The sequence below is a fragment of the Euprymna scolopes genome, chromosome 27 (assembly GCF_053919585.1).
Source record: "Euprymna scolopes isolate OS-2025 chromosome 27, ASM5391958v1, whole genome shotgun sequence".
NCBI classification, from domain to species: Eukaryota; Metazoa; Mollusca; class Cephalopoda; order Sepiida; family Sepiolidae; genus Euprymna; species Euprymna scolopes.
In genome coordinates, this window is record NC_136508.1 from 62,967,750 (window position 1) to 62,982,365 (window position 14,616).

At 33.9% G+C, this 14,616-nt stretch overlaps 1 protein-coding gene across 27 annotated transcripts in view; it reads left to right on the forward strand.

The window, feature by feature from the left end:
* Positions 1-14,616, forward strand: part of LOC145248863 (roundabout homolog 2-like) — an 837,477-nt gene that overhangs the window by 472,670 nt on the left and 350,191 nt on the right. For all 27 annotated transcript variants that reach the window (XM_080110589.1, XM_080110593.1, XM_080110605.1 and 24 more), the window contains one exon: positions 7,632-7,762. In XM_080110589.1, the coding sequence (XP_079966715.1) occupies positions 7,696-7,762 (67 nt within the window). In that variant the 5' untranslated portion in view covers positions 7,632-7,695. The remainder of the gene's footprint in view (positions 1-7,631; positions 7,763-14,616) is intronic.

Consider the following 14,616-nt stretch of genomic DNA (forward strand, 5'->3'; position numbering starts at 1 on the left):
TTATCATATATCATATATATATATATGATGTATATATATATCATATATATATATATCATATATATCATATGTATATGATGTATATATATATATCATATATATATCATATATTTAGCATATATATAAGTATCTATCATGTATATATATATCATATATATAGCATATATATGTATGTATCATATATATATATATATATATATATATATATATATATATATATATATATATATATATATATCATTCACCAATAACATCCTGAAGACAGTTGGAGGTTACATCGGCCGAAACAACCAAGACGAGAACAATAGTCGAAACAATCCAAATAATGCAAAAAAAATATATTATCAATCCTCATCTCCAAAATATATACAAATACAATAAGTGTTATATTATTTTTTTTATTTTTGTTTTACATGGGGGTCCCCACTTATCAAGGCCCGGAGGCTCTCAGGGATAAGATGGGCGACCTAGAAAACAACAATTCTTTCCCCTTTGTCAGAAACATTACTCATCGTCCATGGACGTAAATTTTGTTCCGGGATAAAAATTTTCCCCTTTATATTTGGAATTCCCTCCGTGATTTTCTAGCGTTCCTGGGCTGAGAATTTGTTATCTAGAATTTTGATGAAGGAATTCTTCTCATATTTTACCCCCATCTATTTCCACCCCTAACCCACCATATTGAATCGGGAATTTGGTGGGGAAAAATGCTTAAAATGTGTCAGGGGCTCTGAAGTTATTTATCTACCTCACACGACGGGCAGATGTGACATAAGGTCGGGAAAGCGGGATTTAAGAAGCCAGTGCCTTGCGAAAAATACATAAGCAGTCCCATCAGAATTCCTGGATAGAACCTCAGAAGATTAGCAATAAACTAATTCTTTCTCAAAGAGTGAGAAGGCAAAGCCTAGGAGGGTAGACCTAGAACTGCACTGGACCAGAGCTATACATCAGACAGCAGGGGAAAAGCCATCTCATCAGTGACCTAGACTTCCAACAGGTCCCTGAAGAAGACAAGAAAATATGGTTCTTGTCCAGAATTCTCCTTAAGTTAAAAATAAAGCATTATGACAAATCTGTATGATGTACATGCCCGCAACGAAACGAAAATATCATATTCTAAAAATCACGTAAATTATTCAAGTAGTTTTATTTTTCTAAAGAAAATCATTCTTAAGTGATTAACGGGAATTCGTAGGCATTACAACATAAATCTAGTAATTATGAATTATTGTCGAGATATCTTCCTTTGTTTCTTGAAATTTTTTTCAAAAAAGCGGACGGGACAGTCACTCATCGAATACTCATAAAATTTGATTTTCTTATTGAAAAATAAAACTACTTCGTCAATTTACGTGAGTTTTTTTTTTGGGGGGGGGGGGTCATATGATAATTTCGTTTCGTCACGTCATCATATAGATTTTATTTATCTTTGTTTTTTAATATGTACCGTATTACACGTTTACATGCAGAGTTTGTCACAAGAAAACAAAGACAAGGAAAGAATTCAACTCACTCTCTTTTTCAGTTGAAACAACAGACATTCATTTACAGGTGCTATCCAGAATAACGCCTTGTCTCTTGTTCAAAAGTCCTCTCGCACTCCAATCTGCTAAACAAAACTCTGCCGTGTCGAACATGTGGTACTTCGTCCCTGTTCAACCATGTTTAGTATGCGGCTTTTCCTGTCGCTCAGGGGCCACCCGTGGAACACATCTATCTATCTCTCTCTCTCTCTCTATCTATCTATCTCTTTTATAATCTTTTTCTTTCCTCGATGTAACGTCAACTCGCACAGGGCTCGGTTATTTGCATATGTTGGCTGTTGCTGCTATGCTGATGCCATACGCGCGTCCACGCTCTGTTACAAATGTAGGGGAATTCTGGACAAGAAATATTATTATCTTCAAAGTGGGGATTGAGAAGTCAGCGCCCCAGAGGAGAGACACTTTGACCTGCAAAAAGTGCCTGGGCAGCTCTGTCGGCATTCCCTGATGAGGACACCCCAGGCGATTAACAAAAAATTAACCCTTTCTCAAAGAGAGAGGGCAAAGCCTGGGAGAGTGGACCTCTTAGAACTGCACAGAACCAAGCTCCCACCATAAAATCAATAGGGGCCGGGTTATTACAGAAATAGTCTAATCTCTGCTGATTTTGGGGACTGAGGATAAAAATAAAGTAAAAAAAAAAAAAAAACCTCCACAGGTTGTTCTCGAAAATGACCTGTGTGAAAACTAGTGAGTTAATAATGGTAATAATAATTTATCATGGTATCCCAGAAATTCCTTCCATTAATTATAATGCCGTAATTTCCTCATAAATTTCTCAAGTCATGGAGAAAAGAAGCGATTGCGAATAACAAGAAAAGAACTGAACACTCCTCCTTGCGAACAATCTACACCGTTATCTAGTTACCGGTGATGCCCCATTAATTTTGCCAATGAAAACCGAGAATGTCTCCCGATCTTTTGGATTTGTTACCGTTTATTCGCATCCTGGCTTCTAATATTTCGTCCTTGAAGACGAGAAGGAAAAAAAGTATGGAAACTAAGCCTCCACCCCCTTTTTTGCTAGGTTTGAATTCGATGCGCCATTTTTTATTTTGTTTTCTTTTCAATTTTGCTTTTTATCGTCTTTTTTTCTCTTATTTTCTCTTCCTCTTTCTTTCTTATTTTATGTTTTTTACTGTTGTTATTTTTTTCTTTTCTTCTTTTTTATTTAAATATCACACCTTCTTTCCTTTCTTTGTTTTCTGTTGTGCTCTCTCCCCCTTCCTCCCGCTACTTTTATTCTATTCTCTCTTCGCTTCTCTTTCCCTGTCTCTTCCTATTTCGTTCTCTCTTTCGTTTTATTTTCTCTTTCCTTTCACTCTCTCTTCCTTCTCTTTTCTCCCCTTCTTTATTCCCTTCCATTTCCCCCCTCTCTTTCCTTTCTTCTTTTCTCGCATTCCTTTTTCTTCTCTCTTAACCTTCTCTTTTCTGTTCTTTTCTCTGTTTCCTTCACGCCAAAACCAACAAAGTTTACACTATTGTTGAGATGGTTTATTCCCTGATAATTGAGATATCCTTTTGGTCCTGAGCAATTCTAGGAGGTCCACCCTCTCAGGCATTGCCTTTTCACCCTCTAATAAGGAGTTAGTTCATTGCTAATCACCTGATGCGCCTCGACCGGAGAATGTCGACGGGTCTGCTCAGGCATTCTTTTGTAGGCTACAGCGCTTTTCCTCTCTGGTGCAGGTTTTTAAAATCCCACTTTCCGATCCTTGTGTCAAATCAACTCGCCATGCGAGAGAGGTGAGGAGATAAATAACTTCTCGCTTTCCTTCTTTTCCTTTCTTTTTCTCTTCCTTCTCTATGCTCTTTTCCTTTTCTTTCTCTCTCTCTCTCTCTCTCTCTCTCTCTCTCTCTCTCTCTCTCTATATATATATATATATATATATATATATATATATATATATATATATATATATATATATATATATATATTTCTCTTGGTTTACCAGATCAGGCTATCTGAATATATCGGTTTCATTGATGTTACTATTTTTTTTTTTCCTTTCCCTTTGAAAAAAATCAATCATGTTCTACAAAGCCAAAAACAAAACAACAATTCTCCTCTACAAAACAACCAAACTAAACATCATAAATAAATATTCGTAAAGGACTTTAAGCATACAAACTTTCACCAAAACGACTGAGCCCGAAAAGGGTTGATATGCCGTAAAACAAAACAACCAAATCAAAGACCACGAATAAATTAATCGAAGATATAAAGAACTTGCAGCATAAAACCTTTTACCAAAAATTATTGGATTCGACATTAAATAACCCGAAAAGGGTTGATATGCCGTAAAACAAAACAACCGAAGCATTCACACCATCACTTTGTCTCTCATGTTTTTATTGTTTGTCTGCTTCTTTTATAACATTTCCTTCTTTTTTTAAATAACCTTTCCTTCTTTTTTTTTTTTTAAATAACCTTTCCTTCATTTTCAATAACCTTTCCTGCTTTTTTTTTCTCTTCCTCCCACTTTCCCTCTTCTTTCTTATTCCCTTTTTTATTGCTTTTAGTCCGGACTATAACAAAACGAAAAACGAAACCAACAACGATAAATGAATAAAAGTTATCCGCGTAGATTAAACACATTAGTAACTTCTGCCTGACTCTGTTATTCGTCTACTTTCTACTAATGCATATAAAGTACCCTCTTATGTCTTGAGCCGAATCTTTGAGCTTGACTGCTTTTTTTGCTCTCTTGAGCCGAGTTTGTTTATTATATGGCGATATCAAAGAAATGAGTTTTACACTGCGTTGGCCATTTGTTTACTTGTTTGCACAAACGACACGATTGAAGATGACAAACGCAAACCTAGTCTCAACTTTCAAATCGAGGCTCTATTCTGATCGAACTGAATAAATGGCTCAAAATTAACTGTTTATGTCTTCAAGGGAAGTAACTCTTCTTAACTAGTCAATTGGTATAAGAATAACAACTTTCGGTAAAAGTACAACATAGTTAATGATAACCGAGAAATCGAGTATAAAGCAAAATGAAAGGGGTTGTCCATAATTTTGAAATAACAAAACTTCGGAAGTTTAAAACAAAGCAGGTTGATAGAAAGTAAAATTTTCTACCGCTTGGCAAAAAAAATATTTGTTGTATATTTTGGTCCTTTTCGAGAATTCAACCCTACATTAAAAAATAAAAATGGCACTTATGCATGACAGTTACATGAGGCGAATGTTTGTATTTTAGTTTCAAGAACCGGCGACAGATGTCGCTTGTAAGGGGTCGATAACTCTTCCTTTTCTAAAAGTTAGTGCAAACTAAAATTATATTTTTATATATTTTTATACAATCTTTTTGTACAAAAAAAAATATTCTTAAACGTCTATAAATGTTTCATTTTTTTATTAATTATATTTTGCTACATTTTTATACAACCTTAGCGAAAAAAAAATTCTAAAAACAATCTATAAATATTTCATGTTTTTATCAAATTTATTATTTCATTTTTAGTTATGAATAACTCGTTGAAAAAAAAATTATATAAATACATTAAAATTATATTTTGATACATTTTTTATACAATAAATTTTTCGATTTTCACATATTTTTGTGTTATTCATTTCTTTATTATATATTTTTTTGTTATCGTAAACACTTGTTTATATTTGAGGTTCATATAATGGCCGCTAGGTGGCAGTTCTCTTTCTAAGAACAGGGGTCGATAACTCGTCTCTGATGCTTATATGTAAGGTTGGTTGTTTTTGTTTTACGGCATATCAACCCTTTTCGGGTTATTTAATGCCGAATCCAAAGATTTTGAAGAAAAATTGTTTAATAGAATATATTTGTTGTTTTCAAGTCGGTTACTATTTAACCCATAGTTGGAACCCTAAAAGCTACTACCACTCCTGACTCCTGGTCAGAGTGGACCTGGGAGCAATGGTAATTAAAGGGTGGCCCCACACTCCCCAAAGCCCGCAAGCTGGGGCCTCACCACTGGATATAGTTTAAGGTCATATCCAGGACCGCGCTAATATGTAAGTCTCATACAGAAGTGCCATAAAAATAAAGAAAAATCTATATGATGTAAGTACTAGTGACGGAAAGAAAATATCGTATTCCAAAAATCATATAAATTGATCAAGTAGTTTTGCTTTTATAAATAACAAGTTTTTAAGCGATTAATAAAAATTCGTAAGCATTACAATAAAAATCTCGCAAGTTTGAATTATGCTGAGTTATCTTCATTTATTTCTTGAGATTGTTTTTAAAATGATGTCGCGAGACAGCCGCTCTTCGGTTACACTAGATTAAATAAACAGAAGTTCGGTTATCTTTAACTTCTCTTCCGGTTTTCCTCCCTATGTTAAGAATGCATGTTTTAAATAATAACGTTATTATTATTATTATTATTATTATCATTATTATTATTATAGTGAGGATGGCAAGGTAGAGGTATGGTGGGACAAAAGTGTCATAACGACCAAGCAATTGGAACATAATCGTCCGGATTTGGGCGTTATTGACAAGGTCTCAAAAAACTGGCAGATTGTAGACTTTTCAGTGCCCTGGGACAGGAATGTAAGAGAGAAGAAGAATGAGAAGTGGGGCAATTGTGCTCCATTGGCCTTGGAGATAAGGCGTATACACGGGGTTAAAACACAAATAATCCCGGTCGTAGTTGGTATACTAGGAGTAGTATCAAGTCGTCTGGAAGGACAATTGAAAAAACTACAAATCCCCGATGTTTTCGGCAGCTTACAGACCTCTGCAATTATAGGTACCACCAACATCCTTAGAAAAACCCTTGATCTTTGAAGCTCCTGGTTTGAAGCCGGGATTAAGGGAAATTCTCTGGAAATTAATCCCATCCCTTTCCAGGGGGACGTTGATAAACGAAATCAGAATTATTATTATTTTACTCACGTTCACCCCTAACAAGGTATATCGCCATTTGGACGTAAGGAGCTACTATTTGGGATCATGCCTAGGAAAGATTAACAAGATGTTGGTTTACATTACATTTAAACTACTGCATATCAGTACAGTCTGGAAAGCAGCTAGCAGTATATTCTAGCTGTTTGAGGGAAGGACCTATTAAAGTAGAAAGCTTTCTGTCATTTAGGGACCTCAACAGTGAAGGGGTGAGATTTTGTTACCAAACAGGTTTGTCGCTTATATGTACGTTGAAGGGGCACAAGTGCAACAAATTCATCAGAGCACATTCCGTTAAAATATTTGTGAAACAGGCACAGAAATGCAACATTGCAGCGATGGGACAGGGATTGGAGCCTAGTTGACAAAGTGGAACCTATTAGATTGAAAACTCTTTTTTGGACCCTTTCCAAGAGGGAGGGGCTAGTGGAAGATGCTCCGGCCCAGATGTAGCAACAATACTCCATGCATGGGCGAATGGTGGCCTTGTAGAGGTACAGGATACCCTCAGGTGTGAGTAGTTTTCTAGCATGATAGAGGGAACCCACTTTCTTTACAGCAACCATTTGCAATATCCTCAATGTATTTGTTCCAGTTCATATTGCCCGTGAATGTTAGGCCAAGGACTTTGAAGGGAGAACTCTCAGGTATTAAGTTATTTGTCATGGATATTGGTGGCTCGAGTCTTGTAAATAGAAAAGTTCATCTTAACGATTTAATCAATAAAAAGTACCATAAAAACATCAATTAAAGCGAAGCAGCAACCAGAAGTTGAAGTTGAAACGAGAATCGTTAAGATAACCAAAACATATATTCTCTTTTCTGTCGCTATTTTCATGGCAGGTGCTCGACTGGGCTCTAATCTCTGTTTCCCCCCTGCAAGACACTCACAGCAAGAACTCGTCTCACTAGCAACAACTGCCACGAAGTTTCTTTAGTTCTTTCGTGTGCCTAACGTAAGGCTGAATTTTCATGAACAGAGTTTGTTTTCAAGAATTCCCCATCTATGAAACACATTACGACGGAACTGCTTTCATGTACACTACAATATAGCCGTCTTACAAATTCAATTTCAATAAATTATTGTTATAAACTGTACCCATGTTTCTTATGATGATGATGATGATGATGATGATGATGATGATGATGATGTATACTAAGTGATTTTCTTTTCTTTTCTTTTCAGTGGACGGCGGTCAGACTTTGATGTAACAGTCCCGAAGACTCCAATCAGAAACCAATGCAGAAAAATGCGTACCAGCACTTGGCTTTTTTATGGCAGTATTATGATCGGCTTATTCGTCCAGATTAGTTCAGGTAAGCTTTTTTGCACGTTCGCACTCACTTTGATGAGTTTTTTGAATACCTTGAAATGAATTCAAAGCGGAATTGAAAGTACTCAGGTTTTAAATAATTTCAGCTTTTTTTTTTTTTCGCTTACATTTAAAACTTTACTTACATCAGAAGAATTGAACAAATGCATCATTTAAAAAAAACATCGTATTTCTTTAATCAAACCTGTTGAGTAATAATCATCTGGATTTATATATATATATATATATATATATATATATATATATATATATATATATATATGCACATAAAGTTCTGAACAGTACATAGGGCCTGAGTAAAACCGGGCTGAACTGCTAGTATATATATATATATATATATATATATATATATATATATATATATATATATATATATATATATATGCTGTTGTTGAAGTCACTAAGGGAATTTTTAACTTGAGTATGTTCTTTATTTTTAACATAATTTAATCCACATGTGGCAGTTGGTATGAAAGTTCTACTGAGATTTTAATAGCATTATTATTTCTTAAAAAAATACCTACATTTTTTTTCTTATCCCTTATTATTAAAGAAAAAAAAAAAGATTTTCTCGTTTAATTTTTATTTTTTATTTTTTAAGTCCTGTGATTTCTTTACTCTTTCTGTACGTATCAATTTCAGGGGAGATAATTAGGTTATCTTCCGATTTCCTGATCTCTGCCCTGCACTGCCTAGAATGGGAAGCTACTATTGACCCGTCACTCAGTTTATCTAAAAGAATGCATTGCGTTAAGACATTTTACGTAAAAAAAAACAAACAACAACTTTTTTTTCTCAATTAAAGTAATAATGAAAGGAAAAAGGTGGTTTAGTGTAAACCGGGAGGTATGAACAGAAATCTGACCCCACTGCTCAGAGTGGGTTTGTTCTCGTCCATTGGATGGGAGGGGGGGCTTTCTTTTATGTGCACTGTTCCTTTTCAACCTATCCACCGAAAAACCATTGATTAACTACAAAACTTGCAACATCTCAATTAACAAAACACCGGAAGCAACTGTTTGCTGTGATGAATCCCAGATTCACTTCCGGTTTAAGATTATCTGTTTACCATTCTTTTTGTTAAACATTAAATAACGTTAGGTGTGTGATTGTGTATGTGCGCGTGTGTGTGTGTGTGTGTGTGTGTGTGTGTGTGTGTGTATATATATATATATGTATATATATATATATATATATATATATAGAGAGAGAGAGAGAGAGAGACGGAGACAGACAGAGGGGTAGTGTTGTTTTGCGGTATACAGTAGAATCCTGGAATACGGTGTCCCTAGGATACGGTTTTTTCAGGTTACGATGTGGAATACGATGTTTTTCCGGCCTCAGGTTACGGTATTTGTTCCGCCTTACAGTGTCATTTATAATGTTATTTGATTATATAATGTACTGTATTTTGTTATAAAAATTTTAAGCCGTAACCCGGGGTTTTACCGTATGAACCCTCTGCAGATTATTTAATGACAAATCCAGTCATTTAAGTAAACATTTTTCACTATTCAAGTTCTTGTATCTTCAAATATTTATTTATATTGTTTGTTTTGTTGTTTCGTAGTGGAAAATATTTGTTTTTGGTTTCGTTTCTGTAAATGGAAAACAAAGAAGATAAATAGATAGAGAGAGAGAGAGAGAGAGAGAGAGAGAGAGAGAGAGAGAGAGAGAGAGAGAGAAAGAGAAAGTTTGATTATAATTTGGTTTTGTTGTTTTGTAGTGGGAAATAGTTGTTTTTGCTTTTGGCTTTGTAAATGGAAAAGAAAGGAGATAGATAGATAGATAGATAGAGAAAGAGAGAGAGAGACAGACAGACAGATAGACAGACAGACAGAAAGAGAGAGAAATTTAGATTGTAGTTAGGCAGCATTTCTTCATTTAAGTAAATGTTGTTAAAAACTAACAGAAACCTATGCTTAATTATACCGTTTTTTATTTTTTCGATTTTTCACATGATCCTTTTTTGCGTAAAACTAAAAAAGAAACCAGCATAGTATGAGTTTCATATGTATCACAAACGTTTTCGATTCTTCGTCAAATCATCTTCAAGTTTTTAAAAAATGGGGAAAAAGAACTGAAGAAAATGTGAGAATTTCAAAAGGTAGCTGTGAAATGGGCACTTAAAGCCAGTCTGACGTCGGGAGAACGTTTTCTCACTGTTCCAGGAAATACGTTTACAATTTAAATTCAGTGATACTAGAATTAGCCTCACAGGATCAAACTGTATTACATCAAGCATTTTTTTTAAATATTATTACTGGTTTCCTAAAGATAGTTTTGAGTATTTTAAATTTTTTTCGGAATGTAGCATTTTAGTGTTATATATATATATATATAGTAAGTTATAAAATATATATGGCAATTAAGCTACACTGAATATTCCGCATTTCATCCACTCTAGGACTCTTCAATCTTATGAGCAAATTCAGTGGTTGTTTGTCGTTTTTACATGCGCATCTTCTATTGAGATTTTAGTTAGCCAATCAACTTTCTAGTATCCACCGCGCCCTTCCTATCAGCCAACGAGCATGCACTTATCGAACAAAGACCTATTTGACCTCTGGTTGACCTGTTCCTTTGGGTGTGCTCTATTTAGCCTGGATATTTAGTTTCTTGATCTGTTTTTAATCTAGGTTAGTGTTTTTTGATTCGATAAGTGCATGCTCATTGGCTGATAGGAAGGGCGCGGTGGATACTAGAAAGCTGATTGGCTAACTAAAATCTCAATAGAAGATGCGCATATAAAAACGACAAACAACCACAGAATTCGCGCATAAGCCTGAAGAGTCCTAGAGTGGATGAAACGCGGAATATTCAGTGTAGCTTAATCGTCATATATATTTTATAACTTACTAACTAGCTCTACCTACGTATTGAGCACTTTTGAAGTAAATACTTAAAGTTTATATATAAAGTTTCGTATATTAATTTTATGTGAGTAAATTAAGTAGTTATATATATATATATATATATATATATATATATATATATATATATATATATATATTTCTGTGGAAATATACTTTATTTCCGTATAATATAAACCAATCCTTATTTAAGAAGTTCAATATAGAAAAATATACTGAATGAATGGCAAAAGTCTATATTCCAAAGTTCATGATGTTGACCATCTTACAATTTATTCCTTTAATTCAGTTGATATTTACAATTCTTGATAGTATGACAATAAAAATATGGGTAGTGTGAAACATTCAATCCCGGGTAACATCGGATCATCCTGCTGGTATATATATATATATATATATATATATATATATATATATATATATATATATATATATATATATATATATATATCCGTGGAAATATACTTTCCTTATAATATATACCAATCCTTATTTAAGAAGCTCAATGTAATTACAGAGCAATATAGTGATGAATGACAAAAGTCTATATTCCAAATTTCATGATGTTGCCCATCTTATGATTTATTCCTTTAATTCAGTTGACATTTACAATTATTGACAATATCTGTTTCGTAGCACAAAATCAATCACTTAATTATTATATCAATCAGTGAATCTATTTTACCCTTAACTCATCAGAATAAATAGCAACAATCAATCCATCAAAAGGAAAGAAAGTGCGTTTTGACATGATTAAAAATCCGAAAATTGGAAGAGAAGCTGTAAATACCTTATAATATGTTTACATTACGCCATTTTGAATTTAGAAATATAAGGTATATATAAAATGGCTGTCAGAATTTGCAAGATTGTCTCCCCTAGACTGGTTGATTTAGAAAAGGTTTTGATTGGGACGAAGAAGAGTTTAAAATTGGTAGAATAAAATAACTTCTTTTTTTTTTTTCATAAAAGACGCAATAAACAGTGCAAATATATTAAAACAATTAAAAATGGAAAATTTTGAAGTGTATGAAATTCCTCTTTTTCTTTTCTTTTCCTTTTTTTCTCTTTCGTCTTTCTTTTCTGTTTCTCGTGTTTTTCTTTAGCGTCAAAACATTAAACGGACATTTTTTTAAAAGTTTATCATCATTTGAATTTTGTTTTGTTCAGGAAAACGAGATTTGCACGATATCTTGTAATGTGTATCTATATGATTTCTATTATAAAACAGATGAGTATCGGCTGAAGAGAGCTCGATATGGGTATCTAAAACGGTCTCCTATTTTCAGATTTTCAGGTTAGAAACCGACGATACCGACGACTTATCTAAACTTTCTGTATATATATATATATATATATATATATATATATATATATATATATATATATATATATATATATATATATATATAGTTTGTACATGTGGCTAATTACTTGTAATAAATGTATGTAGTTCATTTAAGAGAAATAAAACCCTGACAAAAAAAAAAATAGCTCTTTATGATAATGGTCCACATAACAGGACTGTTACTGTCATCAGTTAAGAGTTAACGGAGCAAATAGGGCTTTTGAGCTGTGTGATGGCAACCTATCTGAAAGGCAAACTTTGACTAAAACTCTGAGAGTCTGATATGGACGAATCGTCTGATTCATTGTGCCATCGGACCCTCCGTACTTCACTCAAAAAGTGGATTGCGTGCTGTGAAAGCTCAATTCCACTGTAAAAAAAAAAAGTCACGCACGCGTACCATTCAGAGTTCCTGTTTTTCTTCTACATATTCTCTCTTTGATACACGATAACATATAACCTGAAAAATCTCTTAAGGGTGGTCGCATTCGAAACCAAGTAGACAGTCACCACACACACACACACACACACACACACACACACACACACACATATATATATATAATTATTACAATAATAATTTATTTAATACCTATAGACACTAGTGTTTTGTCTTTATCGGAATCATCAATGCAGGGTGACACGATTACTACCGGTTGGGAAATTCGAACCCGGCCACGAAGCCATCTCTGACTCCATTAGCAAGGAACAAACCCCACGATCAATCTCAACCGCGAGAAATATCGTTGAAATTTTAACATTTATTTTTTTTTTTAATTTTTAAATGTAACATAGTGATCTATGCATGCGAGCTTAGATAACTGACTTTCTATTTCAACTTTAAACTGCTCAAGAATAAGAACCGAGTTTCTTAAAGGGTCTGACATAATAATAATAATAATAATAATAATATATATATATATATATATATATATATATATATATATATATATATATATATATATATTATGCATTCGTTCAGTTTCAAGAGACAATGGATACTCTCTGTAAAGGTAACTGCATATGTAATAGTGAAACAAGGGCTGTGCAAGTCCCAACCACACCTCTCCTGAATCGGCACTGTTTGAGTTCAATGGCAAAGAGAAGCCAAACACTGACTGGAAACAATGCCGAGATAAGCGGAGAGCACACACGGCACCTGGAATTCCCAAATGGTCACTCATTTTAGTACTGACCAGGCTCAACATTGCTTAACTTCGATGATCTAATGAGAACCGATGTCAACATGAATTATGCCGTTTATTTATTTATTATATATATATATATATATATATATATATATATATATATATATATATATATATGTACATTGATTAAAATGCAAATTACCATCGCCAAAGTGCGAAGAGCGCTCCAAAAGTAATGCCTCCTACTTTTTTGTTCTGCTCGAATCGATCACAGGAAATGGTATTGTTATGATGACCGAACTTATGCATTCATGGCCTGAAAGTTTCATCTCTCTGTTGCAGATATTGGCAGTGTGAGACTCTAAGAAAGCAACCCCTGTTATAGATGTGTGTCACAAACAGAGATGCGTCATTACATTCCTGGAAAAGGTGTATTTAGAATGGTGGTGACTATGTAGAAAAATGAATTCCGGAGCACAAAAGGTCGCTCGTTTTAATGGTACCAATAATGTCTTCGCAATAGTGTTGAGACAATCGGAATCATAAATCAGAAAAATCAGAACTTTTAGGGATAGCAGAATCGGTATCGGAATAGGTATCGGAACCCCCAAAAAATTGTACCTATTTTCTGATGCCAAAAACGATTCTTTTAATTGTCTGTTTTTTTTTGTTGTTGTTTTTTTGTCTTTTTTTATTTTGTTAAAAGCAAAATCTCCCGCTGCTTGTATTAATGATAAAATGATAAATATTTATTGATTTTAAACTACCAGTAAAACTTAAATCTATATATCATCCGTCAACAGTGTATCTTTTTTTTCCGTTTGAGAAATTATCTGCACATTTACCATGTGTTTTTTTACGATCACTGGAAGAAATAACAACGTTATTCATAAAGAATCGGTAATTGTGTCGGAATCGGGAATTTAGTAAGGAATCGGTAATTGTATCGGAATTGGTAAAAATATTGGAATCGTCTCATCACTACATTATAGCTAGCTTTTTAAATTAAAAATAAATAGGCGGCTTTAATTTGTAGAACGACCCTTGTATTTAGAGAGAGAAGTAGGTTTGATGCTTTTGTCTAAGTGCGCGCACGTGTGCATTTACTTATGTACTGGATTCAGAAATCTGTCGACTGGCATGTATCGTGTACTGCAAATGGTCTGTGTTCCACCTGCCATATGGTTCCTCTGTATTTCCTTTTGTTTTTTCCTTCTATAAACAGGTTTTGTTTATACTCTAAAGCCTACATCGCCATCCTCGTCCTCCTCCTCCTCTTGCTGCTAGGCATAACTTTGACCAGCCTCCTTCTCCCCTCTGAGTAATTTTTTTTTTTTTTTTTTTTTTTTTTACCCCTTGTCTACAGTTGGATGTTATCATGATACCGCATTGTTTTTGTTTTTATTCTTTGTCTTCTTGTTTCCGTCCTACCTGGAGCTGTTTAAAAAAGTAAAAGAACTAGAATAGG